The 27,940-nt window shown below is 38.1% G+C and overlaps 1 protein-coding gene and 2 non-coding genes across 8 annotated transcripts in view; all 3 read left to right on the plus strand.

Moving 5' to 3' along the window:
• Positions 1 to 1,703: 1,703 nt before the first annotated feature.
• The window catches only part of LOC144005269 (uncharacterized), a 32,254-nt gene continuing 6,017 nt past the window's right edge, over positions 1,704 to 27,940 (plus strand). For 3 of the 6 annotated variants that reach the window (XM_077503333.1, XM_077503334.1, XM_077503330.1), the window contains exons 1-9: positions 18,223 to 18,446; positions 19,168 to 19,710; positions 21,077 to 21,372; positions 21,473 to 21,653; positions 22,948 to 23,087; positions 24,579 to 25,144; positions 25,208 to 25,481; positions 26,570 to 26,762; positions 27,712 to 27,899. In XM_077503333.1, coding sequence (XP_077359459.1) covers positions 19,181 to 19,710; positions 21,077 to 21,372; positions 21,473 to 21,653; positions 22,948 to 23,087; positions 24,579 to 25,144; positions 25,208 to 25,481; positions 26,570 to 26,762; positions 27,712 to 27,899 — 2,368 coding nt within the window. In that variant the 5' untranslated portion in view covers positions 18,223 to 18,446; positions 19,168 to 19,180. Of the gene's footprint in view, positions 1,848 to 2,636; positions 2,718 to 5,043; positions 5,186 to 11,773; positions 11,849 to 18,222; positions 18,447 to 19,167; positions 19,711 to 21,076; positions 21,373 to 21,472; positions 21,654 to 22,947; positions 23,088 to 24,578; positions 25,145 to 25,207; positions 25,482 to 26,569; positions 26,763 to 27,711; positions 27,900 to 27,940 lie in introns of those variants that run through there. The other 3 variants (XM_077503331.1, XM_077503332.1, XM_077503335.1) reach the window with 3 other exon arrangements.
• On the plus strand, positions 26,817 to 26,899 carry trnas-gcu (transfer RNA serine (anticodon GCU)). The gene has a single exon. It is a non-coding gene; the product is annotated as a tRNA-Ser (tRNA).
• trnas-gcu (transfer RNA serine (anticodon GCU)) lies at positions 27,460 to 27,542 on the plus strand. Its single transcript has one exon. It is a non-coding gene; the product is annotated as a tRNA-Ser (tRNA).

Below are 27,940 nucleotides of genomic sequence, written 5' to 3' on the forward strand. Positions count from 1 at the left end.
CTAATAACAATACTGAGGTACTTACTTGGTAATGCAAGCAGACATTTTAAACATAGAAGGCCAAAACATCTCTAATGAAAATTAAATGGCACTAATAAACTAGCCACTAGATGGTGCTAGAACTGCACAAATGGAAATCAACCTGACTTTTTGTAACAGATGTGTTCCTTTTGAATATTGTGAACATGACGACGACGATATTGTGGCAGTTTTAATATCACGATATCACGATATCGCCCTTATCGTTACATGCCTGGTATGCACCGTCCATTTGTTTAAACAAAGGCCTCCTCCAAAATGGACACCTCCTTCAAACAAACTCAGTAAAACTATTGTACCCTCAAAAGTCGGTTTAGATTGCAGGATTTTACATTTCAGTTACATCAGATGCAATCAAAACATGGTTGAATGCCAGATTTGAAGAACGTGCGACCGCTTTACAAAATGAGCTCGACCACAGGCCGGCATCATGTAACCTCCGCTAATTGCAACATGTTTCAAAGGCTGTCGTCAGACGCATCCAGAAGACAAATCAATAGCGGCTCACCTTGACCTTCTCATTCCGATGCTTGACAGTCGGATGAGAGAGACGGCTTGCAATTAGCCTGGACGTCCATGTTGTCCGATGAGCTCATCTGCATCGTAGAAAAGGTCGGGATTAGATAGACAGTAGGTGTGCATATGTAACAAAACACATTATATAACAAAAAGTCATCGTCAGCCAACATGACTCAATATGTTGCCGCGTGACTGTTACATTATTCATCAAGCAATGCAAGTCATCTTACGTGAGCGTCATTGTTCTACTTTTGTTGCTGCTCGAGGACTGTTTATTACAGCAATTGTCACGTTCAAGGACAAATGTTTTGAAATCTGCGTGAGAATATAGTAAAAAAAAAAGTTCTTCCCCACAAACTTTATTGCGCCATTAGAAAAATTACCACCAAACAAAAAAAGTCACAAAAGCCAAAATGATGGATGCAAAGGTGTCTTCTGCCATCTAGTGGAAAAGCATTTAATCATTCTGCCTACCATTATACATCGCTGGTATAGATAGGTCAACAAAGATAATTGGTATGGAAGTAAATAAATAATTTCCAGACCAAATCAGTGAAACTGGATGATTTTCCACAGCACACCTGATGATCTCTCATTGGCACACAATGGCCGGGAATTATTGCAATAAGCAAATCCTTTCTTTGTCCCACCAATAGTTGCTGTAAAATCCTGTAAATACTCTGTATCTTTATTAAAAATGACAAAGATGTTAATATATGTTGAAATAAAACGCATCTGTGCGCCACTTCTTAGACTCCTTTTTTTTATTGGTGTGTTTGCTCATCTCATAGGCGAACGTATCCACGCATTGACCAGCATTTAGATCACGTTAGATAATATTCTTTAATCCAACAGTCATTTTGAACGTTGACATTTTGTATTCTGACCTCGCTCAGCTGCGTGCTGTTTTTTTGGTGAAGGTCACCTTGGAAGCAAATGTGATTTCTCGTTGCTTTGGTGTCCACACTTTCTTTCACATGATCCTCTCCTTTCTAATTCTCCAGCTCCTGTCCAATTAACTTGCCTGTAGATAGGTTATCTGCTGCCTCTCCAACCCAAACCGAGTTCAAGGGCGCTTTGAATACAGAATGCGGCAGAAAAACGAGCGCGCTTATCGTCTTCCGCGCCGCGCAAATGATCTTGTTGTGACACGCTGGAGACCTCGGCTGGAGTTGTTTGTGAGTTTGAACAGGGATTCGCAAGTGTGCAAGACGTCTGACGAAAGCTAATCAATTCAGACAGCAGGAGAAAGCAAAAGGTCAGCCGTGACATGCGGGATTATGAGGAGAGTAAGCGCTCTTTTCTCTGCTCTGTGTTATTGCAATCCCGTTTTTATTAGATGGATATCCTTTGACTTATGCCTGTGGGACCAAGCAGCAAAAGGTGTCCTTGTTTCGACTTTGGTGAAGGATTTAGAGCACAGGAGCAGCTAATCAAAGGCGAAAGTGTGCCCATTCTTTACTCTGGCGAACATTTGCAGTAGCAAGACTCCTGTAATGATATTTGGGTTATTTCAGAATTAGAGGACATTTTCTATCCACCCCTATAGACCTGTTGAAAACAACAGACGGGTAATATAACGACACTCACATGTATAGCATTATTTATCCTATGCAAAAAAAAAAAAACCTTTATAAGAATAATACAGTAGCTTACTGAGATTTTTCATATTTATTATGTAAGTATTAAATTGCCTGGTGAGGCGTGCACACCAGAAGGACCAAGTCAATTGGCCTGGAAGCACTGAACCGTAAACTGCTTAGATCTTTACATAATATTTGATTATGTCTGTTTTATAAAGACCAATACTCTAGAAAGTTATATATTTTTTAGTAAATGAAAAGCATTTCCATTCCTCTCAATGGGAAAAGATTTGAGACACATACAGATAGTTATTTGTTACAATGGTCACATATTAAATTTGTAAGTCAAGGTACCACTGGAATCTACACAAAGCATAATGCTGACAGTAAATAAGTTGTCCTGTTATCCCCCCTAATACTTTTTGTTTACATATTTAATATGATCAAATAAGTTTAAAATCAACTTATGATTTGGTTTATATGTCTTCCTTGTAGTTGCTAAAATGCTAAAAGGGGAGTGAGACACATGACTCAGCAGAAATGGCATCATCAAGCTAATTTCTGTGATTTAAGAAGGTAAGGCCTTTTTTCTACTTTAACTCTTTTTATCTTTTCAACCATAATGGAGTGTGTTGTTGAAAGTTATTCAGAAACTGACTTAAACATTATTAACATCAATGCTTTTCTTTTTTTTTATATTGTATGTTCATTCTTGACCAGTTAGCATAGCAGCTAACCCTGCTAACATGCGCTCTTGAGCAAAACCGCTAACATTAGCAATGTTTTGCAACCCTGTTACTGTAAATAGAGAATATTAAAATTAAAATAGTATTGAAATTACATGTAACGAAGTATAAAAGCTTTTTCTTTTCTTTTTTTAGCACTATTTTTTATTTATTTTTTTAACATGTGAGTATCTGTAACAAGCTAGCTCCAAACAGAGAAAAATGTATGATTTAAAAATAAAACACCTCATGAAAAGTGTACTCTTGATAGCTAATCTTGGAAATTAAAATTATATGATGGTTAATTACCTGCTTTTTTCTTTAAAACAATAGGGGGGTAAATCTAGGGGAAACACAAAAAAAAAACACGTGTCCAAGCTGCAAGGGGAATCTTTTAGAAGGCACAAGAATAGATGGTCAAAAAGAGTTTATTTATTTTCAATGTGCTCTTTTAGGGCACTTGTTACTCTAAATCAGTCCATATTTGTTTGTAAGTATTATTGGCACAGTTAGATAAGGTAAATAGCAGAAAAACTATACATGTATGTCCTACTCATTCATACTTGAAAATGTAGTGCAACTAGCTAAAACATTTCAGACTTGGAAATACATTTTAATTCAAACACAGCATCACAGTTTTGCTGGCTTTCTTTTTCTAGGTCACCCGTCTCTTTCTTCCCTTCTTTTTTCTTTCTTTCTCTCCTTGAAAGTTTTGCCTTTTTTTCATCATTTGTTTTTTAAATGTCATTAATCTTTTTCCACACCCTAAAAAAATGTTTGTAATAAAGATAAAATAGCACTGTATCATACAATAAAAAAAAAAACATAATAAAAGAGAATGTCAAGAAATAAAATGGGTTTCATAAAATGTAATTGAAGCAAACATTTTCACTCGCAAACACACTTTAAGTGGTGATGATTGGTCTCAGTATATTTGAATAATCTGATTTAACTGTCCATTTTATAACTGAAATATGGCCCTTAAAGCACAAAACCTTTCCCATCCTTGCTGTAGCTTATCTGGTAGATGCATATTGTCCTCTGAGACCTTCTCATTCCGCCATTAAATGTGAAAAAGATATACTTTTTAAGTAAAGAAATAGAAGTGTCCTCTCTATAAAGCTACTGTGAATAATATTTTGTATCCCCAATGTATTCCTCCACAACACCTTTAGGCGTGACGCTGTAGAAATCCAGATAGTCACCTCAGCGGGACGACTGCTGTCAAGGGACGTTTCTTTTCCTCTCTGTCAGATCCACATCGGGTGAATCCGTGTCGGATCACAGCTGGAGAAGTGAGCTTGGGGAACAAAGAGGGAAAAAGAATGTGTGGCTGGAGAGGGAGGAAAAGAGAGTAGACAAAGTGGGACAAATGTGTTTATAATGTTAGAAACATGCAGGACGTGTTCCCCTGCGATACCACGTTAGTCAACTTCTACTGGTAGAACAAGAAGTGACAGCGTGTGAACAGGTGGCAGGTGTTTGAGCCCAGTGTCAATCATTTGCGTGCCCACCATTATTTTCCAGCACTATTTTTTGCTTTAACTCATTCACTCCCAAAGACGTAGTTATACATTTTTTAGGTTTTTGTTTGCTAGAGTTTTTGTATGAAGTCTTTGATGCAGTTTCTGACCTGAAATGGAAGCTTAAAGCGATGGTAGTTATTGCAAAAAAAAAAAAAAAAAAATTAAATATTAAAGCGATGGTAGTTCTTGCAAAAAAAAAATATTTTTTTGTAATAACTACTATCGCTTTAAGCGACCACTTCAGGTCAGAAACTGCATCAAAGCCTTCATACAAAAACTCTAGCAAACAAAAACCTAAAAAACGTATAAATACGTCTTTGGGAGTGAATGAGTTAATATCCGGAGAGAGTTCTTGTCCATGAGGTGCCATATTGAACTTCCTGTCACCAGTATGAGAGTGTGATAACGCCAAATTTAACCCACCTGCTCCCTACTCACATCCGAGAAGTTGTAAGACTAATTAGTCAGAAGACATCGGGGATGGAAAATAGGTAATTGGGCCTAATGTGGATGTTTTCGCCTAACTGTGATTATGGCATAGAAAATTGTTTGATCATCAAAAAAACTGCTTTTGAGGTCATTTCAATCCAGAGCTACATGGCGGAAAAACATCTAATCCTCTGTGGTGCAACTTCTTTTTGTCAATGCCAGACATAAAGTCTCAGACAGTGTGTGGCGCTCGGACGGCGTTGCCATAGCAACCGAGTGTGGAAGAGGACACCGACGTTGTTTTGGGAAACAACACGGCATCGTCAGAATGAGGATGAGAATCAGAATCAACTTCATCGGCCAAGTATGTTGAAACGCAACAAATTTATCACCATAATTATTTTATTTTATTTTAAGTGTCTGTGGGTGTATATGTGTCTATAAGTTATAATTATGATATGCCATATGTTATCTTGTAATAATGTAGATAAAGATTTTGTACTCTTCTGAAAGTATACAATAAGTGCTAGTGTCACACGGCTATTTATTTTTAGAATTGTTTACGTTGTTATGCTGTTGCATTTTCTAATCAACACCCGCACACTCCTGATAGTATCTTTTGATTGGATTTATTTCCTTAACACATTCACTGCCATAGACGGCTTTAGACGTCAAAGATTCATTTTTTTCCTGCACACGCAATAAAACAATGTGCAAAAAGCTTTTTCGTTATGCATCAACTTGGTATTAAAGCAACAACAGTAAATTGCAGCGTTTACTACACAGTTTAAAAAAAAAAAATCAACTTTTGTGTAGTCTCCAAGAATATTCAAAACTTGCGGACATCCAACTTTAACACATTCACTGCCATAGACGGTTTTAGACGTCAAAGATTTTTTTATTTTTTTTGTCCTGGACTGGCAGTGAATGAGTTAAGGGAAAACGGCCGGCCTGCCTCAGCTCGGAAGGCAGGATGGATTCATCATGCTGAAATGCAGCATTATGGATCACAACCTCAAACTATTTTCTCCCCCCGCCTGTGCGGTAAATATCTCAAAGCCCTCGGAATTGTGGTAAACAATCGCTTTGTCGGCTTGTCATTACCGGCTTGTAAATCGCAAGGACCCCGGGGGACGCTGCTCACGCGAGGCTCACAATCCGTTATTTTCAATTATGTGCTAATGAGCGCGCTAATGAGTTGGGGCAAGGAGAGGGGAAGCGTGGCTAAGACGGTCACATGATGTCCAAATGATTCGTGTCAGACTTTAGAACTGATACCAGGAGGTGAAGTTGACCAAGTCTGTCTATGAGTAAATATAGAAATTATACTTGTCTTGACTATATTTTAGGGGTGTCAAAAGGAATGCGTTAATGTGAGTTAAAGTTCCACTTTTTTTTTTTTACGCGTGATTAACTAATTTGCTCCCAATAACGTGTAAATACGTTTTTTTTCAATGTTGTAAGTGTCCCAAAGACGTATTTATACGTTTTTGTTTTAGTTTTTTTTTATGCTAGACTAGCATACAGAAGGCTTTGATGCAGCCTCTCAACTGCAAAGAACGGTTGCAGAAATGGTAGTTATTACACAATCGGCCAGCAGGTGGCAGCAGAGCAAAGGGGATCAACCAGGGCCATCTAGAAAAAAGCTAAATTACTTAGAATTTTAAACAGATAGAAACATATTTTTTTCCCTGATGAAAGAAGAGACTTTATTCTTTCTTTTGGTAGTTTCCATGCTTTTATAGCAATTGAACAGAATATTCTGTGGGCCTTGCAAAATCTGTCAAAACCCAGTAAAACAGCCAGGAGCGAACGGGATTGCGAAATGTGCAAATGGCTGGGAGTGAATGAGTTAATGAAGCAAACGGGAATCCTACTGAGAGAGAAAAAGCTAAAGCAATCCACGCTCGGAAAGGATAGCACACAGTTGGTGGGCGGGGGCGTGGTTTGGTGTGATTAGATGCCACCCGTGACCTCAGTGGATTCAACTGCAACACTGCCCGGTTGATTATTTTCTATTAATACAACTTGTCAGTGTGTCGCTCTCAAAGGGAAAGAAAGCACTGTTGAATTAATAACAAAAAAAAGTCCAAGGTGACACAAGACAAATCTCTGCTTGCAAATGACTTGGCAACAAACTCATTTCCAAGAAGAGGCTTTAAAAGTTAAATATGTGATCAAAATGGGGAGTTTGTGGAAAAGAGAATCCCAACACTAAAATGAAATATTATTAGTTGCTGGAGTGTACCTTCTTCCTAAAATTAGACTTTACCATGACATCTATTAATTTACTTTCTTTAGAATTGTTATGTTGCATATCCATGTTACTGTTTACCCTAAATATACTTCACTCAAATAATCTATTTTAGACATTTTATTAGCATTTTTTTCAGTGACCCATGTTTTCCATATTAAACATATACAGTAGTGCAATAGTTTCCCCAGGTCAAGGTTAATAATAATAAAAACGTTCCCATATTGGTTACATCATTTCACCGAGAACTTAATCCGCAAAAGGGTGCCCCACATACAGTACAATCACAATACAGTATGTTTTCAGGTGCGTGCGTGCGCTTGATACACAACACACTTGATTACATTTTGTCACGTTATATAATCCCTTCTTCAAAGCACAGTTGCTTACCCCATTAAATTAAAATGCTGGGGGAGAAAAAAAAAAAAAAGGCAGTTTAAATTTTAATTGTTTTCTAAGTGCTTTGGCTTGTCGGCCTGACCTCGCTGAGCCGTGAGGAAGTTGGTCCAAATCAAAACTGCACGCTCTGCTTTAAACACTTGCAAGTTAGTTCAAGTTAGCTATTAGAAAACGTTTGAAGGGTAAAAAGAAAGTTTCGGAGCTGTTGTTGTATTGTAATTATTTGGGGATAAATGAAATGATATTAACTCATTTACTCCCAATAACGTATAAATACGTTTTTTTGTAATGTTCTAAGTGTCCCAAAGACGTATTTATACGTTTTTTTGTTGTTGTTGTTTTTTATGCTAGAGCATACAGAAGGCTTTGATGCAGCCTCTCAACTGCATCGAACGGTTGCAGAAATGGTAGTTATTATACAAACGGCCAGCAGGTGGCAGCAGAGCAAAGGAGATCAACCAGGGCCATCTAGAAAAAAAGCTAAATTACTTACAATTTTAAATAGATTTGTGAAAACTGATGAAACTTAGCTCTCTTCTAATGCTAATTGCTTTAAAACGGAAACAGATAGAAACATACTTTTTTTCTCCTGATGAAAGAAGAGACTTTAATCTTTCTTTTGATAGGTTCCATGATTTTATAGAAATAGAACACAATATTCTGTGGGCCTTGCAAAATCAGTCAAAATCCAGTCAAACAGCCGGGAGCGAACGGGATTGCGAAATGTGAAAATGGCTGGGAGTGAATGAGTTAATGGTGAGAGATATCACAATATAACCTGCTCAAGTACAGTTGTGAAACTCTTCTTCGTATATGTCTCTATGTCTGCATTATACTGCCCCCAATGGCCATGGGGGTGCATATCAATAGGAGCAGCACAATGTCCATTATCATACCATTTCATACCATATCACACCTCCCCCCCCTCCAACTTTCTCTCTTTCTCTCCATCACTTCAATTTGAAACTTGATGTAGTAAATTTCCATTTGCACAAACATTCATTCATCAATCTATCCCTCTCTCACTCCCTCCCCCTCGTCATCTGTCTCACGCCGTCACCTCGCTTCCACACTCACGCACACACATTTCCCATTTTGTCTCCTTTCATTTCTCACTCCACTTCCTGGTCCCCCCCAATCACACCCTCACTTCACCTTCAACGACCCCCCCCCATCTCTCGTGAACGCATCTGCGTCATTCATGCCGTGAAACTACGTCAGAGGCACTTAATATGCATCCTTTGGGGGTGGGGTGAGGGGGGGGAAGTATGTGGGGAAGAAATGGGAACAAATGGGGCTTTAGATGAATGGCACCAAAACCTGCGTCTCTTGATTATGTAATCACTGGTAATTAGGAAAAAAAAATAAAAAATGCAAATATGTGAGACGATTTGCATGCGTCCATATTTAGATCAGGGGTGGGCAAAGTATGGCCTGGCGTCCACATACACGCCCCATTGTTCTTTAATTATTAACATTTATTGTATTTTTTTTTCATTATTATTATAATCTTTTTTTTATTTATTTATATTCTTATTTTTTTATCCCCTTTTATTTATTTAACTTTTTTAATTTATATGGTCTTGTAGCTTTGTTTTTATTTATTTATTTTTTTCTATCGTGTTTAACTGTTTTCTTTTTGTGTTTAAATGTTTTCATTTGGTAGTTATTACATTTTTAGCTCCAGTGTTTTCTCATGGGGGAGCCGCCACAGTGAGAGGGACGGTTGGTCTTCATCCATCTCACTGTGGATGAACTCCTCCTGGGTGCCTTTCCTTACAGGGTACTTCTGTGCCCCGCCATGTTGTGGTTTTCACGTGTTTGTTGGGTTTTGGGTGTGTCTGTGGGTACGATCATGGGGATGTGGGGGGGGGGAATTCCTTAATTCCTCAACTCTCTCATACTGTGCATTGTTATTTTTATCCTTTTCCTCATTCCATTTTTATATTTCATGCCACATCCTTTACTAAAAAGCTGTGAGGAAGTGCCATCTGTCCTTGGCGCCATTTTGCAGATTTGGCGCCGATTCTAACATAAGTTACTATAAATATCATCGGGACATATGTGATGGAAATACGACAGTACTCTTCGTCTGGACAGATTGGTGCGTATGACATAATTGGGATGTTGACATGCAACTTGAAGTACGGTTTTGATGGTGGTGGGTGGGTTGGAAAGGAAATATACCCATAAATGTGTGCAGAATGCGACAAATGTATTTTTCTAGTCAATCAGTTTTGCTCTGACCAACCAAATACGATCGTAAAAGAGCTTTCTGAGAGAGTCGTTGGGAGTCATGTGAAGGACATCTGTGCCTGACAGAAAATGAATGAGGGCTCTGCTATTCAGTCTCACCCTGGTAAAGGACTTGCTGGCCAGCTAAGCAACCTTCTACATGGTTGCACTGGTGCAAATCATTAGGCAGTAGTGATTGCATGTGCACGCCTAAAACTAATTTCCAAACATATGGTGGTATATTCCATACTATTGAAATATTTGGGTGGTATCTTAGTTTGACTTTAGTTGGTAAATGTTTATTGTTCACAGTCCAATACTAAAAAAAATCACTGTAAAGAAAATGAGCATATAAAAAAAAAAAAAATGTAAAAATGAATTAACATCTCAAAAAATCCAATCTTCATTCAGTGTTAAAAAAAAAAAAAAAACACATCTAAAAAAGAAGACATAAAGAATTCAATTCAAAATAAATTTAAAATGTAAAAAAAAAATCATTATTAAAAAAAATCAATGTAAAAACGATGAACGTAAACATCTAAATAAATCTGACAGTAAAAAAAAAAATAAAAAAAAAAAAAAAAATAATAAATTCCATTTAAAAATATCTATATCTCGAAAATCTAGTGTAAAAAAACACTTTAAAAAAATTCAGTATAAAAAAAATCCACACAACCAAAAATGAATTATAAATACAGTAATTTAACACCTACAAAAAAGCAACATCCAAATCAATGTTAAAAAAAAATCTAAATGTAAGAAAAAAAAATCTTTAAAAAAAAATCCCATGAAATTTTGTGTGAAAAAAATACAAATAAAAAAAAAATTAATAATCTTAAATAAATAGAAATAAATAAAAATTGGTCAATTCAAATTCAGACCTTTTCTCCCCTCAGAATTAGCATTTTATCTCTCCTTTCTTGCTTCCTTCTTCCATTAACTAAACTTTTCTGCTTTTCTCTTTCCTTCCAATTCAGATTTTCTTTGTTCCATTTCCCTTCTGACCTCCAAACTTCCTTCCCTCCATGTTGAATTTCACTCTTGCATCCTTATTTCCATCCTTCCTTTGCTGAAACCTCCTTTTCTACATTTCGTCCTTTCTTTTTCTCCTTCCATCTTTCTTTCCTTGATGCCTTCCTTCCCTCAAACACTTTTTTTTCTTCATGCATTCCTCTTTCCGTCAGTTAAAACCTGCTTTGCAGCCTTCTTCATTCATTCCCTGTTCCCTTCCTTCCTGATCATTTTAATCAATCATGTCAGAAGGACCTTGGCAAAGGCCTGCGCACTATCAAGTGTGCGTAATTCAAAACGTGTTTGGTGTTCATTTTATGGATTTCCATGAGCTGCAACTGCAAGGCAATCACTTAACGTACGTTGTGCAATGTAAAAATAGTTGAAAAAACAGACAACAGGGACAAAAGATGACTTTCATTGACTAAAAGTAACTAAGTTCTAAGTGAATAAGCACACTCTGCGTTCTGTCTACAACTTTTCTAAAATAAAATGACTGGAAAACTTGTCCTTTATTTATTCTTATATCAACAAAATTTCAAATGTTCTTTTGTCATGATGCTTATTCAACTTTCACAGCAGACAGGAACATGTGTGATTCACTATCTTATATAATTTCCATTGTGAGAATACCTTTAAATATTAATGAACACTAAGGGAAAAGGTTGCGCAAGTGCAGGGGTGGGCAATCTTTGAGCTCAAGGGATCATGTTTTTGTTTTTCGTTTGAAACGAGCCAGGCCATTTGTAGATGAGGATCATATATGCGTCAACATCAACAAATTTAGAAATTCAACAAATATTTCAGGGCGCTTGATAATGTAAAATAATGCTAGGTAGGCCAGATTAAAGGACAATCGCCTCACCCTGCTATTAACCCATTCACTGCCATTGATGTGTATATCCGTCAATGGCAGTGAATGAGTTAAGTCAATTCCGTTCCCATTGACGTGTATATCCGTCAAAGGCAGTGAATGAGTTAAGTCAATTCCGTTCCCATTGACGTGTATATCCGTCAATGGCAGTAAATGAGTTAATTCCATTCTAATTACAGTAACGTACCCATGCAGAAAAGATCTCAGGTCAACACATGATGTGAACACACTTGCTCCAAGGGCTGACATTAAAGGTGAGGAAGATCACTTGTGGCAGTGTGACCCAAGTTTTTTTTTTTTTTTTTTTTTTTTTTTTTTTTTTTTTAATGTCAAATGCTAAGAGAGGTAAGAAGTGGAGAAAATACATGATACTCACGCATGTCTTGGTTTTTAGTCAGCATATTGCCCCCGGGCAGAGATAAATGTGAGCAAGTCGCTGTGAAATAAAAGGCTGTTTTTTTTGCTACTGGTTCTGTGCGGCTTCTGCTGCTTCTACATAAGTGCAAGTGACAAGCCCATTTTCGCCAGAATACCTCAAAGTGCTATGCTTTTGTCCTCCCTTGAATTTCCACGTGTAAAGTTGGCGCATTCCAGTAGCACTTTTTTTTTGTTGTTGTTGTAATATACAGTGCACAGGAAAAAATAATTTCGATACAGTAGTTGTGAAAAAAATTAGAGTGATCTGAAATACTTCCCGTTTTCATTCGTCTTCTTTAGCCCAATTTACTGTCAAACAAAATAGTGTACCGCCATCTAGTAGTCAACAGTGGAATTACATCCAAAATAAATGTGAGGTATATAGCATTTTAAAGCATAACCAGAACTATTGAAAGGGAAAGTTTTTAGTCTGTACAAAGCTAAATAGAGAAATCTTGAATTATACTGAAAACATGAGGATTTTTGTGTGAAATGTCACTGCTCCAGTTTGCATTCCAAATTATGATTTAGCAAATGCAATTTATTTAGCTGTGACTTCGTGCTACTTTATGGCCCACTTTCCACCATTTTTCCAGTTAAATATGTCTGGGTGAAAAAAAAAAGTGGGCCAGAATTTTCCCCTAAGCCTCCACGCGTCGACTGGAATGAGATATATTACTCAGAATGCAGTATGGGGAAGTGCCATATGAGTGTGGACCCATATTATAACCCACTTTTGATGAAAAAAAGTCTACATTTTCCATCAAACAGGAACAGTATACTGTTATTACTAAATGTGAACCACGATCACATTACCTTACGTACAGATTATCACGTTTACCATAAACCACAAATGACAAAATGTCATATACGGCAACATCATTCTGTTTGCATTCATTTGTTTTTCCCACCGCGTGTCTAACTGTGGATTGCAAATGTGACATCAGCCGTCGGTCACACGGAGTCCACTTGATTGAAGTGGAACGTGCAGATGGCAAATCAATAGCTGACGAATGACAGAAGTGGCGTTGAGCGTGCAGAGAAAATGTCAGATGGCGTGAAGGCTCAGGATGATAGAACTGCAAATTTGGAACTCAACCTGACTTCAACCGATGTGTTCCTTTTAAATATTGTGAACATGACGACGTATGTACATATTGTGGCAGTTTTAATATCACAATATAACAATATTGCCCTTATCGTTACATCCCTAAAATATATGCTTTATTTATTAAATGTGTTTCTGCTAAATTTTGACGTGGACGTGTCTGCTGCGTTGTGACTTGTATTCCCCAAGTACAGGCTTTCCAAGTAAGGGGTGGTCATTAACTCATTTGCTCCCAATAACATGTAAATACGTTTTTTTTTATGTTCTAAGTGTCCCAAAGAGGTATTTATACGTTTTTTTTGTTTGTTTTTTATGCTAGAGCATACAGAAGGCTTTGATGCAGCCTCTCAACTGCAAAGAACGGTTGCAGAAATGGTAGTTATTACACAAAAGGCCAGCAGGTGGCAGCAGAGCAAAGGAGATCAACCAGGGCCATGTAGAAAAAAAGCTCAATTACTTACAATTTTAAATAGATTTGCGAAAACTGATGAAACTTAGCTCTCTTCTAATGCTAATTGCTGCAAAACGGAAACAGATAGAAACATACTTGTTTTCCTGATGAAAGAAGAGACTTTAATCTATCTTTTGATAGGTTCCATATTTTTACAGCAATTGAACACAATATTCTGTGGGCCTTGCAAAATCAGTCAAAATCCAGTAAAACAGGGAGCGAACGGGATTGCTTCTGTGAAAATGGCTGGGAGCGAATGAGTTGCAATGCAAAAATGTTCTTTGGCTCAATATAGGTTGGCAATCACTGAGATACATAGTGCAGGTGTACTGAATGAAATATCCATCAACAATCATCCCGCATGAGTTGGGCCTCCCCGTACTGTTTGCTTGATGTAATGACTTGTTGACACAAGTCATCGTAACGAGCCGCTGCCGCTTCTTGTTTGTTCTCTCCGCGGCCACTCGAGTCGGCCAGCATCACCTCGCTCACATTCCCTCAGATGAAGAGATGCTAACAGATGGTTATTGTGTGTACATGCAGCCCATATGTAGGTCAGGTGCGGCGCTGGTTGCCATGGCAACTGAGATTCAAACAAGACCGCAATCTTTGCCACTCCCGCAGGGACGGACTTGCGGAGACCTCTTATCCTCCCTCCCTCGTAAACCCCTTTTGAAATAAATTCCCCAGATTATGTCAAATGTATCACATTAATGGGGTGGAAAATGAGTTCAGACTAGTGAGGAGATGATCAATAATCCAGCACACATCTGGTGTGTCAGAGCAACATCACAAGTCATGCATTTGCCACTAACCTGAAAAAAAAAAATCTCGCACTGTGTCCTCAAACAGTGCATCCGGATTTTTACATCATTTCTCCCACATTTTTTTTTTCAATTACAACTGATTAAATTTGTCCCTCAAAGTTCTTCATACAACAACTCAGAGTGATAATGAAAATATGTCAATTATTAACCCCGGAGTTGGTAATTTTATATACAGGAAATGTCGTACCAAACAAAAAAACGGAGATCATAAAGCATCAATACCATCCATATCATATAGCATGAACACAATCATGAATGTACGGTACTACATAAACAACAGATTTTCAGCAAATAATCTAGATGGGTTTAAAAGCATACACATTCAAGATTTTGGTAGCAATTACAACTAATTTACTTTTTTTCCCTTTTATTATTTGCCATAAATGAATTAAGCAATGATGATGATGATGAATGACTTACAAACAACTTTTTTTTGAAAGAATACATTTTTTTTCCTTTTTTTCCAAATAAATGATACAGTATTTTAATTAACGCAATATTGCTTAATTTGTATAAGAATTGATTCCCTGAATAAAATAAAACTTGTTAAAAATTTGTAACTCTGCGCTTGAAAAATCTGACTTTTTCAAAACTATAACATCTTTTTCGAAGAAGAAAAGTTTAGAAAAAATAACATAATACTAATACTAATAACAATAATAATAATATAAAATAAGAAAATAAAATGTGAAAAATATTAAATAAAAATAAAAATAAAAATTAATTCATAATAATAATAATAATAATAATAATAATGCTAATAATAATACAAACTGCTAAATGCATGCAGCAAATATTACAGGATTCATGATCATGTAAATTAAAATTAAAAGTGTACATTAATTAAAGAACAGAGTAAAAATATGAAAAAAGTGAAGCACTGTGCATACGCTCCGAAGTCTGCGCGTCGTCTCTCGACATCTGTATCTGAACGTGTACCAGCCTTTTATTGACATGCACGACCTTGGCGGTGGGTGGTGGTGGGTAGTGAGTGGGAGGTGCTTCAGCATGACACAAAGGGGGCTCTCCTCGCTTGTCTTCCTTCATCGCACGCATCACTATGGTGAGCGCACGTGAGTGGACGCGGTGAGCCGATGGTGCATGCAGAATGCTGATGAGGAAAGAAAAAAAAAAAGAATGCCTCCTCTGTAGCTGCAAGATAGAGCGCTAGGGAAGGCGTGAGAGAGAAAACAGATCCCCCCTCATCACGAAACGCCTTCATGGTTACACTTAGTATTGGTTTATAATTTTCCTGTGCGTGTGTACGGGACTCTCAAGTGATGGATTGTTGACGTTTCTGATCACACCTTCCCCTCTATGTTTAATTCCGTCTTTGTCATCGCAGTGGCCCACTTTTAACACATTCATTGCCAGACCAGCAAAAAAATGCATCATTTGACGTCTTTTTCCGTCAATGGCAGTGAATGAGTTAATGACTGTCCAGGCTAATGAGGTGAAAAATTAACTGCAGGCTCTCCAGGGAAGCTTTTAGAGGCAACAACATGAAATGTGTTGTTTTTTTTTTTTGTTTTTTTTTGGGGGGGGGGGGGGGATTAGGCATTGTGTATTTATACTCCACATAAAAGGGATTATTCAAAAGGCCAGTGATGATGAGAGACGCTTGATGTCTTTTCCAGGTCACAATGGCGCGAGGGGGATTGAATGAAGGCCAAACGGATTTGGTTGTAGAGGCAACAATTCATTGAATGCTATTAAGGGAAACGTTCCAACACTGTGCGGCAGCAACAATACATACCCCCCCCCCCCACCCCCCCCCCCACCAGTGGATACATGAAAAATGTACGCAATTATATTCCAAAAATAATAATGATAATAACAATAATGTTCCCTTTTGAATGACACAACGATGTGTTGATGACAGTGTTTCAGGCAATTCAGTACAAATGTTGCCCCTAAAGATATCCCAATACACTCTAAAAACGGATTGGTTAAAAAAAAAAAAAAAACTACCAATCTAGTAGGTTAAGCTCATATTGGCTTGCCATTGACCATTCCAGGTGGTTACGGGCATACCAATTTTAGCCAAACAACCAATCAAATAGAAAGTAAGTCTAGATAGATCACTTGGAAATATGTTTATTGTATCGATTTATTGTATTCTAAATGTATGAAAAACATGAACATTTTTCCTTTAAACTTTTGGACAATTTAGTTTTTGTGTAGGAAAGTCACTGACCTCTACACTATACTGTGCTACATAAAACACATTTAATTCCACAGTAGATAAACCAAGATAGAAGAAATATTTGCCTAATGAAATAAATAAAACATGCTGTTGTGCTTGTTGATTCTTTTGAGTCTTTGCGACCTCAAGCAGATCAAGCCTATCTCACGCCAATAGCGACATCCTGTGGAATGTTGAGGTACTCTAGTTTCATCCTGAATCACTTGAATGCCGCTTGCAGTGGATTCTCACTGCAGTTATTTCTGACAGCTTGAAACAAATGACACTAATACTGGCTTATGTACCCCGCCTACTGCCCGAATCCAGCTGGGATAGGCTCCAGCACCCCCCGCGACCCTTGTGAGGTGTTATAGTACTGAAAATGGATGGATGGACTTTACCGTCGATAGACTAAAAGTGGGTACAGGGAGCCCCCTTCAGGTCTGAGGGTTGAACTTTAAACGTCTCAAACAAAAAAGAAAATGGTTATTATTAGGGATGCACGATAATGCTATTTCCAACCGATACTGATAAACCGATTATTTAGAGGTGCCGATGTCGACAACCGATAAGTAAGTCGATAATTGTTTGCAAAATTAACTTGAATACAAATATGCTTTCGAGTCCTACTATAAGTCTAACAAATACATTGAAACATTGTTTATTATTACACCGATATTATTGTGCATCCCTAGTTATTATGAATATATTGTGTAGTATAAACAATTTTATGTGTAATTCTTAACTGTAGCTATCACAATGTGTTAATAATAATTGGTTAATTAATTTTAAAATATACATGAAACGTAATACACTGCAACGAAAATTAATTATTAGTTAAACTATTTTTTTTTTTAGATTTTTAATATATACATTTCTTCTGTGTATTTATTTATGTTATTAAATCATGTTTAGTTCATTATAACTAGTGTTGTTCCGATACCATTTTTTGTCTCCTGATACCGATACCGATACCCAGCTTTGCAGTATCGGCCGATACCGATACCATACCGATACTTAAGGTTTTTTTTCCTCAACATGAGAAAGCTGCCCTGCCATTGGTTCAGAGCATTCAAGGGCCAATAGGATATCTTAGATCGGCATGCAGTGAACATGTCACATATCAGTGAATGTCGAGCACCAGCAAGACACAAGATGGAGCATCCAAAATCCTATATTAGCGTTGGAATTAATGGTATCGACATGTTACTTGTGAGTAGTCACCGATACCGATACCACTGTTTTAATGCAATATCGGCACCTCTGCCGATACCAGTATCTGTATCGGAACAACACTAATTATAACAAACATAATTGTAAAAAACTTTTATATACATATATATATATATATATATATATATATATATATATATATATATATATATATATATATATAAAATGAGCACCTTCTTACGATGAGTCTATTTATTTGTTAGTTTGTATTCAATATAAATAATAAAATATAAGTATCGTATGAAAGCAATATTATTGGCTACAACATTTGACATGTTTCTTTTTTATTTAAATTAATTTAAAATCCTGGACATGGCATATGGGGAGGAGGGAAATGGGGTTGGGGGGGGGGGGGGGGGGGGGGGCTCAAAAGTATCACCATCATCATCATCATCATCAGCGGCAGTAGCAGCAGTATAATAGACCCCCACCCAGTCTGAGCGCCCGCCCACTCCGAGGGGGAGAAAGTGCTGCTTTGTGAATAAAGGGATCGGCGGAAGGAGCAGAAAGCAAACTTTTCCAAAAGAAGAAGAAGAAGAAGAAAAAAAAAAAAAAACACCGTTATCTCCCTGCACGTTTCGGCGTGAAGAAGCTTCAACGGCACACACGCAGCGACGGGAACCCACGCTAAGTAAACCTTTTATTGTTATTTATTTTATTTGAAGGAGTGTGTTAGGATGCAAAGATGCACGCACGGCTGCCGAACCGTGACCGGAATAAGTGTCGTGTAAAAGATCGGTCGTTCCCATGCACGATTTGCAACTCCGTGGCTCTTCTGGAGGCGCGTTCGCGTCTCCCACGCTCGGTCAAACCGATTTTTACTCAACATGATGTTCATGCATGCAAACTTTCCGTTTGGCAACATGACATGAGTCACGCCAAAGACGTGCAATGCCCGGTGTCACCATTCCACGCACACACACACAGAGGACTCATTCATGCTGTTATGATGAGTGTCTCTCGTAGATATTTGACGTCAAAACTTACTTTCTTGACGTTGTTTTTATGTTGTCTTCCATTTCAACTTGGATAAAAAACAGCTACATAATGGTCTATATAGTACAATGACATGCCATTTTGTTACTGTACCATCTGCACATGTCAATACAAGCCCATCCATTTTCTAAAGTGCTTGTCCTCGTTATGCACACTACATGCAACCAATGTTGTCCATGCACATGTCGACAAACAATGGCCTGGTTGCCATGCATGTGACTTTTTAGAAACCAAAAGAAAATTGCCTTGTTCCACTTTTCAAGGGCGATAAGACTGAAGACTTTAGGTTCTGGTTCTTCTTTCTGTAGATCTGTCCTGAGTTTCCCCCCCTATTAAGCCAATTTTGCTTTTTGCAGAAGCTGCTCCGTGATGATGATGATGATGCTCGCGTTGCTGTGTCTGTTCCTGGCGCCGTTGGTTCGAGGCGAGCCCTGCCTCATCATCAGCGAGATCAACGCCGACAACCCCAAACTGGACACCAGCGAGTTTGTGGAGTTGTACCACACCAGCGGACAGCGGTCCATGCTGGACGGATACACCCTGGTCTTCTACAACGGGAACGGAAACGTGGCTTATAAAGTGTTGGACCTGAAAGGCCACAGCACGGACGACAGGGGCTTCTTCCTGGTGGGCTCCAAGGACATGCTGCCCAAACCCGCCATCCCACTACCTCCCAACACGGTCCAGAACGGCCCGGACGACGCCGTCGTGCTCTACCACACGTCGGCGGCACGTTATGTGGAGAAGATGAACGTGACCGCCATGGGTTTGGTGGACGCCGTTGTTTATACCACGCGCAAGACAGGCGGTGCCGAGGTCCTGGCGGAGATGCTCACCCCGGGGGAGTTGGCCTTTGTCGAGGATGAAACAGCGCTGGAGGGGGACGAATCCATTGAGAGGTACTAGATCAGTACTAGAGATAGACCAATCTTTTTTTCGGGGCCGGTACCATCCATCCATCCATTTTCTCAACCGCTTATTCCTCACAAGGGTCGCCAGGGTGCTGGAGCCTATCCCAGCCGGCTTCGTGCAGTAGGCGGGGTACACCCTGAACTGTGATATCGTGATATTAATTAAAACTACCACAATATCATTGTCATCAAGTTCACAATATTTAAAAGGAACACATCTGTTAAAAAAAAGTCAGGTTGATTTCCATTTGTGTAGTTCTAGTACCCTCTAGTGGCTAGTTTATTCATGAAATTTAATTTTCGATAGGGATGTTTTGGCCTTCTATGTTTAAAATCTATGCTAATTGTCAGATGAAAGGGAATCTAATTTGCTTGTGAAGCGATCAAAGTGTGCTTGCATTAGCAAATAAGTGCCTCGATATTGTTATTAGAGATTGTAAGTGGTTTATATGCATTGCTGTTATGTACAAAAGCACAATATTGTGCTTTTTTTTTTTTTTTTTTTTAGTATGAGCTCACTTTTTTACAATATTGTGATCTTATTTATTATTTATTATCTTATTTATTGAGGCATTACTTGCTAATGCAAGCACGCATTGAGATCCTCCACATATTTGACTCGGTTCACGAGCATATTATGTGCCCCTTCATGTGACGATTAGCGTGGATTTTAAACATAGAAGGGCCAAAACATGCCTTGTGAAAATTAAACTGCACTAAAAAAATTAGCCACCAGAGGGTGCTAGAACTGCACAAATGGAAATCAACCTGACTTTTTGAAAAGATGTGCTGCTTTTAACGATGACGATATATTGTGGCAGTTTTAACATCGCAATATCACAATATTATCGTTATCGTTACGTCCCTACTAATCAGTGCTATTTGAATATTTTGAATACAGTGTTGCCTTGACTTACAAGTGTAATTTGTTCCTTGAACAAGCTTGTAACGCCATTCACTCTTATGTCAGAAAAAAATGATGCTAAATTTGTAGCTTTAAGGGTCCAATGGCTTGTCACTGGGGCAGTGTACCTCAAGTGTCCAAAAAGTACATAAACAACACATTTGTTTTCTTCACAAGAACCGTTGACATTCAATTTATTTTTTAAAATTCATTTTGTAATCTGTTCCAGGACCTAAAACCAAACTAGCTTGTACAAGTATACGTCAACAGTAAACATTGTTAGCTAATGTTAGCCTACCACCGCTAGTTAGCATCTATCTATCTATCTATCTATCTATCTATCTATCTATCTATCTATCTATCTATCTATCTATCTATCTATCTATCTATCTATCTATCTATCTATCTATCTATCTATCTATCTATCTATCTATCTATCTATCTATCTAGGTGTTTGTTGTCTGAAGATCGTTGGGGTTTGAGGGTGTCCTCTCCCTCCCCGGGCCAGAGGAACAACTGCACTCCGACCGCCGCACCGCCGAGCATGCCCGTCATCACCGAACTGAAGCTGGGCGGAGGTCAGGTGGACGGCTTCGTGGAGCTAACGTCGGCGTCCGAGGCCGGTCCTCTCGTGTTGGTGGTCCTGAGCGGGAGAACGGACAAAGTCAGCATCAGTTTGAACGTGGACGCCAACGCTTCCAGGAACGGACTCATCTCCATGATTGTAGACAAGAAGTATATGAAAGGTGAGTGTATGAAAGATTTTACATTGTGGATCCCAATGGGGTCATTATATCGTGTTATGTATCTAAAGTTAAGAGGCGGTCATGTTTTTTTTTTTCCCAGGTGATGAGTCTGGGGCGGTAGCCATATACAGTGGTTCAACTTTGGATTTTCCAGTGGGCAGCCCGCTAAGTCAGATCGAGCCTCTGGACTCGTTTGTGTTCGCCGGCCCCGGAGACAAGCCCGGTGCCAACCTTACGGAGACCCTCATCCCAGGCAGGCAGCCCTATCAGCTCAGCAACAGGCAAGGGAATAGATCAACAATGCAATCAAAACAATACATACACCATGAAAAATCCATTCTGCATTCACATTATCAGTAATATTTGGTGCATTAATTTAGCTATTTTTCGTCTCTAATTGGTTAATTTCAATGCAATTATTATTATTATTTATTTTTTTGAGTAATTTTTGTTTATTGATTAATTATGAAATATAACATTTACCAACTTGTAAAACAACCAATTCTGACTTTTTTTTTATTGTATTAAAACTAACAATGATATCTTACATTAAAAAAATTAAAATGATTATTTTAAATTAAAAAATCAGCTATTTCTATTCAATGTTCTCAATAAATAATTAGTTAATGCATTTATTGTGAGTAATACATTTTAACATCTGTTTTACATATAGTCATACATTTTGAAGAAATCACAAGTTGCTTAATTCTAATTAAATTAATGAAAAAGAAATTTAGCACCATGTTTTACTTTTAATTGTTTTAATTACGGGTGTTGCCTTAATGTTACAATTTCCTTAATTAGGTCAATTTAATGTTACTTTCCTTATGTTATTTACATCTCATTAAATAATTTGTTTGATTGATCTATTATAAATAATAAACAAAAGCTATTGGTGAAATAATTTTAAATACATATTTTATTTAATTAATAATTTGTTGAATCATTATAATTAAATTTATCCTAAATAGTTTAACTATTTTACATGCACATTTGAACTTTTCTCTACGTAGCCCACATTTCTTGTTGTTTTTGTTCTTTTTCCCCACCTCGAGAAGGTACAGTAAGTTTGTTTTAGTGCATGTAGGGTCAGTGTAAAAAATAAATTACCGGCACAAAAAGTTACTTTTCAAAACTGTACTTGTTACTATTACAACACAACGGTTACCTCGTGACCACTGTTCCTCTTCACAGAAGCTCACCTTCCTTTATTTTCATCTAAAATATGCACTAAGTCATGCTGACTCGTACTGCATCACTATGCTGCCATCGTTTTATGGCACGCTCAAAATTTTGCTTCTCCTTTCCATTTCAGCTAAATAAGCATGTAAAGGATGAATGTTTTTTTGCTTTAGCTTTGGCTTTTTCTTCTGTAAAGTAAAATACGTCAGGAAAAGCCTACGAGAACATCTGGAATTTATTTGTGGTTAATCTGAAGTATTTTTCAATTGAATCACAAAAATTGGCATTTGAACAGGGGTGTGTAGACTTTTTATCCAGATAGATAGATAGATAGATATTGTATGTTTATTGATTATGTACAATGAAATAAACGGATGTCCTTTCCTTTGTCAGTTTAAAAGAGGGAGGCTTCTACCTCAGCCGTTGTGGCATGGCCACATGGACCAGAGATCCCGGCATCTTCTGGGAGGCCCCGCAAACCCCGGGGCAACCCAACCAGTGCCCCTGGCCAAAAATCTGCCCTCACACGATGGGTGAGTGTTGGGTCAACTTGTTGTTATGCGTGTGTAAATAATTAACTGGGTAGAAGCATTGGCACAAATGGCTGATTTTGGATATATAGATCAGGGCCTGTTGTAGTAGTGGATGGATGGCGCAAAGGGGTAGGGCTTCTTGATTATTGAAAATATATTAATCACGATTAATCAAATGAGCTTATATTTTTGGGTACCAAACAAGAAAATGTATAAACATGTAAAAAACTAAATTAAATTATTATTATTATTATTATTATTATTATTATTATTATTATTATTATTATTATTGTTGTTGTTGTTGTTGTTGTTATTATTATTATTATTGTTAATAATAATTTTTAGTTGTATTTATTTATTTAGTTATTCATTTATTATTATTATTATTATTATTATTATTATTATTATTATTATTAATGTGTATATATATATATATATATATATATATATATATATATATATATATATATATATATATATATATATATATGTTTTATTTTTTTTATTTATTTATTTATTTTAATCTTTTTTTTTAGTTTAAAATAAAATTCTTTGAAACACCAATTAAAGTTACTTTTGGACCAAACTAAATTTATTAAAGTAATTTTTATAATTTAAAAAAAAAAAAAGGTACAAATGTATAAATTCAAGAATGGTTTTCTTGTATAAACAATGTGCATTGCAGTCACATTACTGTACACTTATAAATTGCCATATAACTGTTGTGACATTTCAATAATTTCAATTAATAATTTTTTTTTTTACGACTATGGCAATTTTCTAATCATGAAGTGCAAGGTTATTTTAGCTAACTAAAACTAACAAAAATACTAAAACTAAAATTCAAAAAAACAATTTCGTTAACGAAATAAAATACAAACCAAAATGCTTTTTAGAAAAACGGAAACTAACTGAAACTACATTTTATGTTTACAAAACTAACTATAATTATAGCAAAAATGTCCTTTGTTTTCGTTATTTGTAATCACTTAATGCATGAGCCTTTGGGGATGATTTTAAATGTGATTTTAAGTAGATTTATTTTGATATTAACCGGAATAAGGACGATTGAAAATGTGTCACATAGAAGTGACGTCATCTAACGGCAGCCAATTAGAAAATGATGACGCACTCGCATGATGGGTTTTTAAATATTGCGCACAAGGAATACACATTTAAAAAACAAAAAACAAAACTAAAACTACCACTAAAACTAAAACCAAGCATTTATTAAATAACTAAAACTAATAAAACTAACAAAACCACCCTGAAAACTAATTACAACTAACTAAATTAAAAAAAACAACCCATAACTCAATAAAAACTAACTGAAATGAAAAATTCCAAAACTACAATAACCCTGGTAGAGTGTAATAATTGAAATTGTAATTGAATTTTGCTTAATTGCACAGCCCTGCAAAGGAGCGTACTGTATTTATGAGCCATTTGTCCCTAACATCCCTAAATAAATGCACTCGTCTGTTGAGGTAGTCCCCGGAGAAGGTGCCGATACGTCCCCGCACCTGCCATCTTGGGGGAGCGGTGACTTCCTGATCAACGAGCTGAACACGGACACCCCCGGCGTGGCTGAGGACGGCGAGTACGTGGAGCTGTGGCACCCGTCCGGACGCCGCGTGTCCCTGCAGGGCATCTGGATTCTACTTTTTAGCGGGCACAACAACAAACCCTACAGAGAGATCAGCCTCAGCGGGCACTTCACCACCGCCAAGGGCTACTTCCTGCTGGGCAGCGACAGGCTGGTGCCCGCGCCTTCCCTCCGCCTGCCTCCCAACACCATCCAGAACGGACCGGACGCCGTGGCGCTGTACCGCAGCCCTTTCGGACCGCCTTCGTCGCAGCAAAGGGGCATCCCCACCAAAGGGCTCCTGGATGCCGTGGTGTACCGCAAGATGGGGTCGGATAAGGAGGCGCAGGGGCTGAGTAAAGCGTTGACACCTGGACAGATTCCCCTACTGGAGGATCCGGAGGTTCTCCCCGGTGACGAGGCGCTCAGCCGCTGCAGAGGCCTTTACCCATATGACCTGTCTGCATTTTCCGTAAGTACGCCGGAAAAACTCCGTGTTGAAATTGCAGTTTTTTCAATTTCCAAACTCGCACAGGTAGCTCCGCCCACTCCGCTGAGGGAGAACAGCTGTCCCCGGCCTCCTCCGGCTCCCGAGGGAGTGGTCATCAGCGAGGTGGCGAGCGGCCACTGGACCAATCACAGCCAGCAGAGGTACTTCGTGGAGCTGCACGGCCCCCCGTTGACCGAGCTGCTCGGCTTGGTGCTGGTCGTGTTTGACCAGGAACACGGCGGCAGGGTCGTTGCGCTTCCTCTGACCGGATCTATCGACCAGGACGGCTTTTACATGGTCGGGAATGTCACTGGAGCGGGTGAGCACGGAATTTGACATGACATAGCGGATTTCTTTTTTTTTTTTTTGCACAAAAAGCTCATTTGTAACCACAACGTAAGTATAATGCGCGCAAAAAATATAAATAACCCTCCTGTAGATTTAGCAGGTCAAAATGAGCCACTTTCAAGTTTAAGAACAAATGTTAGATTGGCGCTGTCAAACTTTGCACCAACAAGTAGTGAGATATTTGCAAGGAACATTGAGCATATACCAGGTCAAACTGATCCAACATTCACATCACCAGACAACAAGAATTGGTTAATTTTGCCGTATGTACAATGAAAACGGTTAATAATAAGCCTTAGCAATGTTTATTGTGTTTGGTTTTGGAAAGTTAAACATTTCGGATCAAATTGACCCATAGTAATTAATAATAATAACAATGAGTGGCCAAATTCAAATAAAAGCATAAAATTCCATATCAAACTTATTGCATGTTTATCCGATATGCATATTGCATATAATTGGGTGATATTGATATATTTTCTAAATGTTTTTCAGCCCTCGTAATGATAATAATATCAATTTGTTTTTGCTATGTCTCATCGACAGTGAATCGACATTTGACATTTTCAGTTTAATGTTTATCAAAATGCTTTCGGAATATTAAACATAGCCTGGGTCAAATTGACCCATTTTAACATGGAAATCTACAAATTAGTTTTCTTTCTCTAGGAAACTTGTCAATGAAAATGGTTGTTTGAAAGCGCTATATAAATAAACTTGAGTTGAGTTGAGTTCATTTTGACACATTTTCAATTAGATGTTTATCCGAAGGCGTTTGGAACATTAAACATACCCCGGGTCAAATTGACCCATTTTAAAAGTATCAACGGACAATTAAAATGGTTTATTTTGACATGTTAGCATCGGGAAAAAAAATCATGAGCTATAATTCATTATTAGGGCACTTTTGGAACACATAACCTGGGTCAAATTGACCCATTTCAAAATGAAACAACTACAAATGGTAAAATGTTATTGATGAATGTTGTTAAAAATGGCTCATTAGTATTTCTTTTCCATCCTGCTCCATACTCAGATGTCTCCTGCTTCTTTGCATAGATCAGACTTTCCCAGAAGGCAGTGACGTGCCGGCGCGAGGAGCGGTCCTCCTGTGCTATGACCTGTTCAGCGTGTGCAGAGCTGCCACCGCTCTGACCAATTCCAGTCGACGGGATGAGCTGATGTTCACTGACGTCCAGCTGTTGCTCTCCTCCGTGCCCACTAGAGGGAGCCAGGTCATTCCAGCTCTCAAGTGAGCACAGTCGTGTATGCATGCACTTGCTTAGTCACACAGTAGTAAGTATCAGACGAGGTGGCCGAGTGGTTGAAGGCGATGGACTGCTAATCCATTGTGCTCTGCACGCGTGGGTTCGAATCCCATCCTCGTCGGACATTTGTTTGCTTTTCCCAACAAACGTAGTGTTTTTAATTTACATAATCTAAACAACCACACGGTGGTATATCCTCTATTAAAAATTCACAATTCAGAAGTTAATAAGCAAACTTTATGTAGTGTTTAGAATGGGTAACTTTGGTGGCTAGCGCTAGCTTTTTGTCAAGACTTGTTTGAGCTGCCTTTTGTTTGTTTGTGTTGCTTTGTCTCCCTCTGCAGGCGTTTTGCGTTATTGGTTGTGTTTCTGTTGATTCCAGCCTGTGTTAGTTCATCATGTCATATAATTGTTTCAAAGTTGAAAGACTTCAATCAAAGGCATGGGGAAAAGCATACATGTTTTAACATCAAATAAAACAATTTCACACTTTAATATTAAGTACTATTTTCCTTCAATAAATGGAGTCACGACTTCTCTGTGACCTCAGAAGTATTTGAGAGCAAACAGTGACATTACTTACTTTGAGCCAAATTCACGTCATTATTATATTGATTTTAAATGTCCGGCTGTGCACATGCTGAGCCCGTGGGTAAAAATAGTACATGTAGGAGGCTAAGCGACGAGGTGGCCGAGTGGTTGAAGGCGATGGACTGCTAATCCATTGTGCTCTGCACGCGTGGGTTCGAATCCCATCCTCGTCGAAATTTTGTCTGCTTTTCCCAGCAGACCTAGTGAGATTACATATCACATATTATGACATTCCGTTAATAAATGTGTGCAAGTCTACTTTCTAATCTATAAATGTATTTTATTTTTAATATATTTTCTTTTTTATTTATATATTTATTTACTTTACCTGTGCATGTCCAGGTCAGTGAAAAACGGCGCGGTGTCTCTCAGCCGCTGTGCATGCTGCGACGTGAGGAGCCCATCTTCCTGGACGACGTCTTCGCCGACGCCTCGAAGTGTCAACGTCTGCCCCAGCTCCGCCTTCTCCAGCCGCATCGACGTTTGCCTCGGGCCGCCATCCAACGGGTGGCCGGAAATTGCAGCAGGAGGTGAATGAAAGCATGAAATAAAGTGTAATGCTATATGATGA

The sequence above is a fragment of the Festucalex cinctus genome, chromosome 17 (genome assembly GCF_051991245.1).
Source record: "Festucalex cinctus isolate MCC-2025b chromosome 17, RoL_Fcin_1.0, whole genome shotgun sequence".
Classification (NCBI taxonomy): domain Eukaryota; kingdom Metazoa; phylum Chordata; class Actinopteri; order Syngnathiformes; family Syngnathidae; genus Festucalex; species Festucalex cinctus.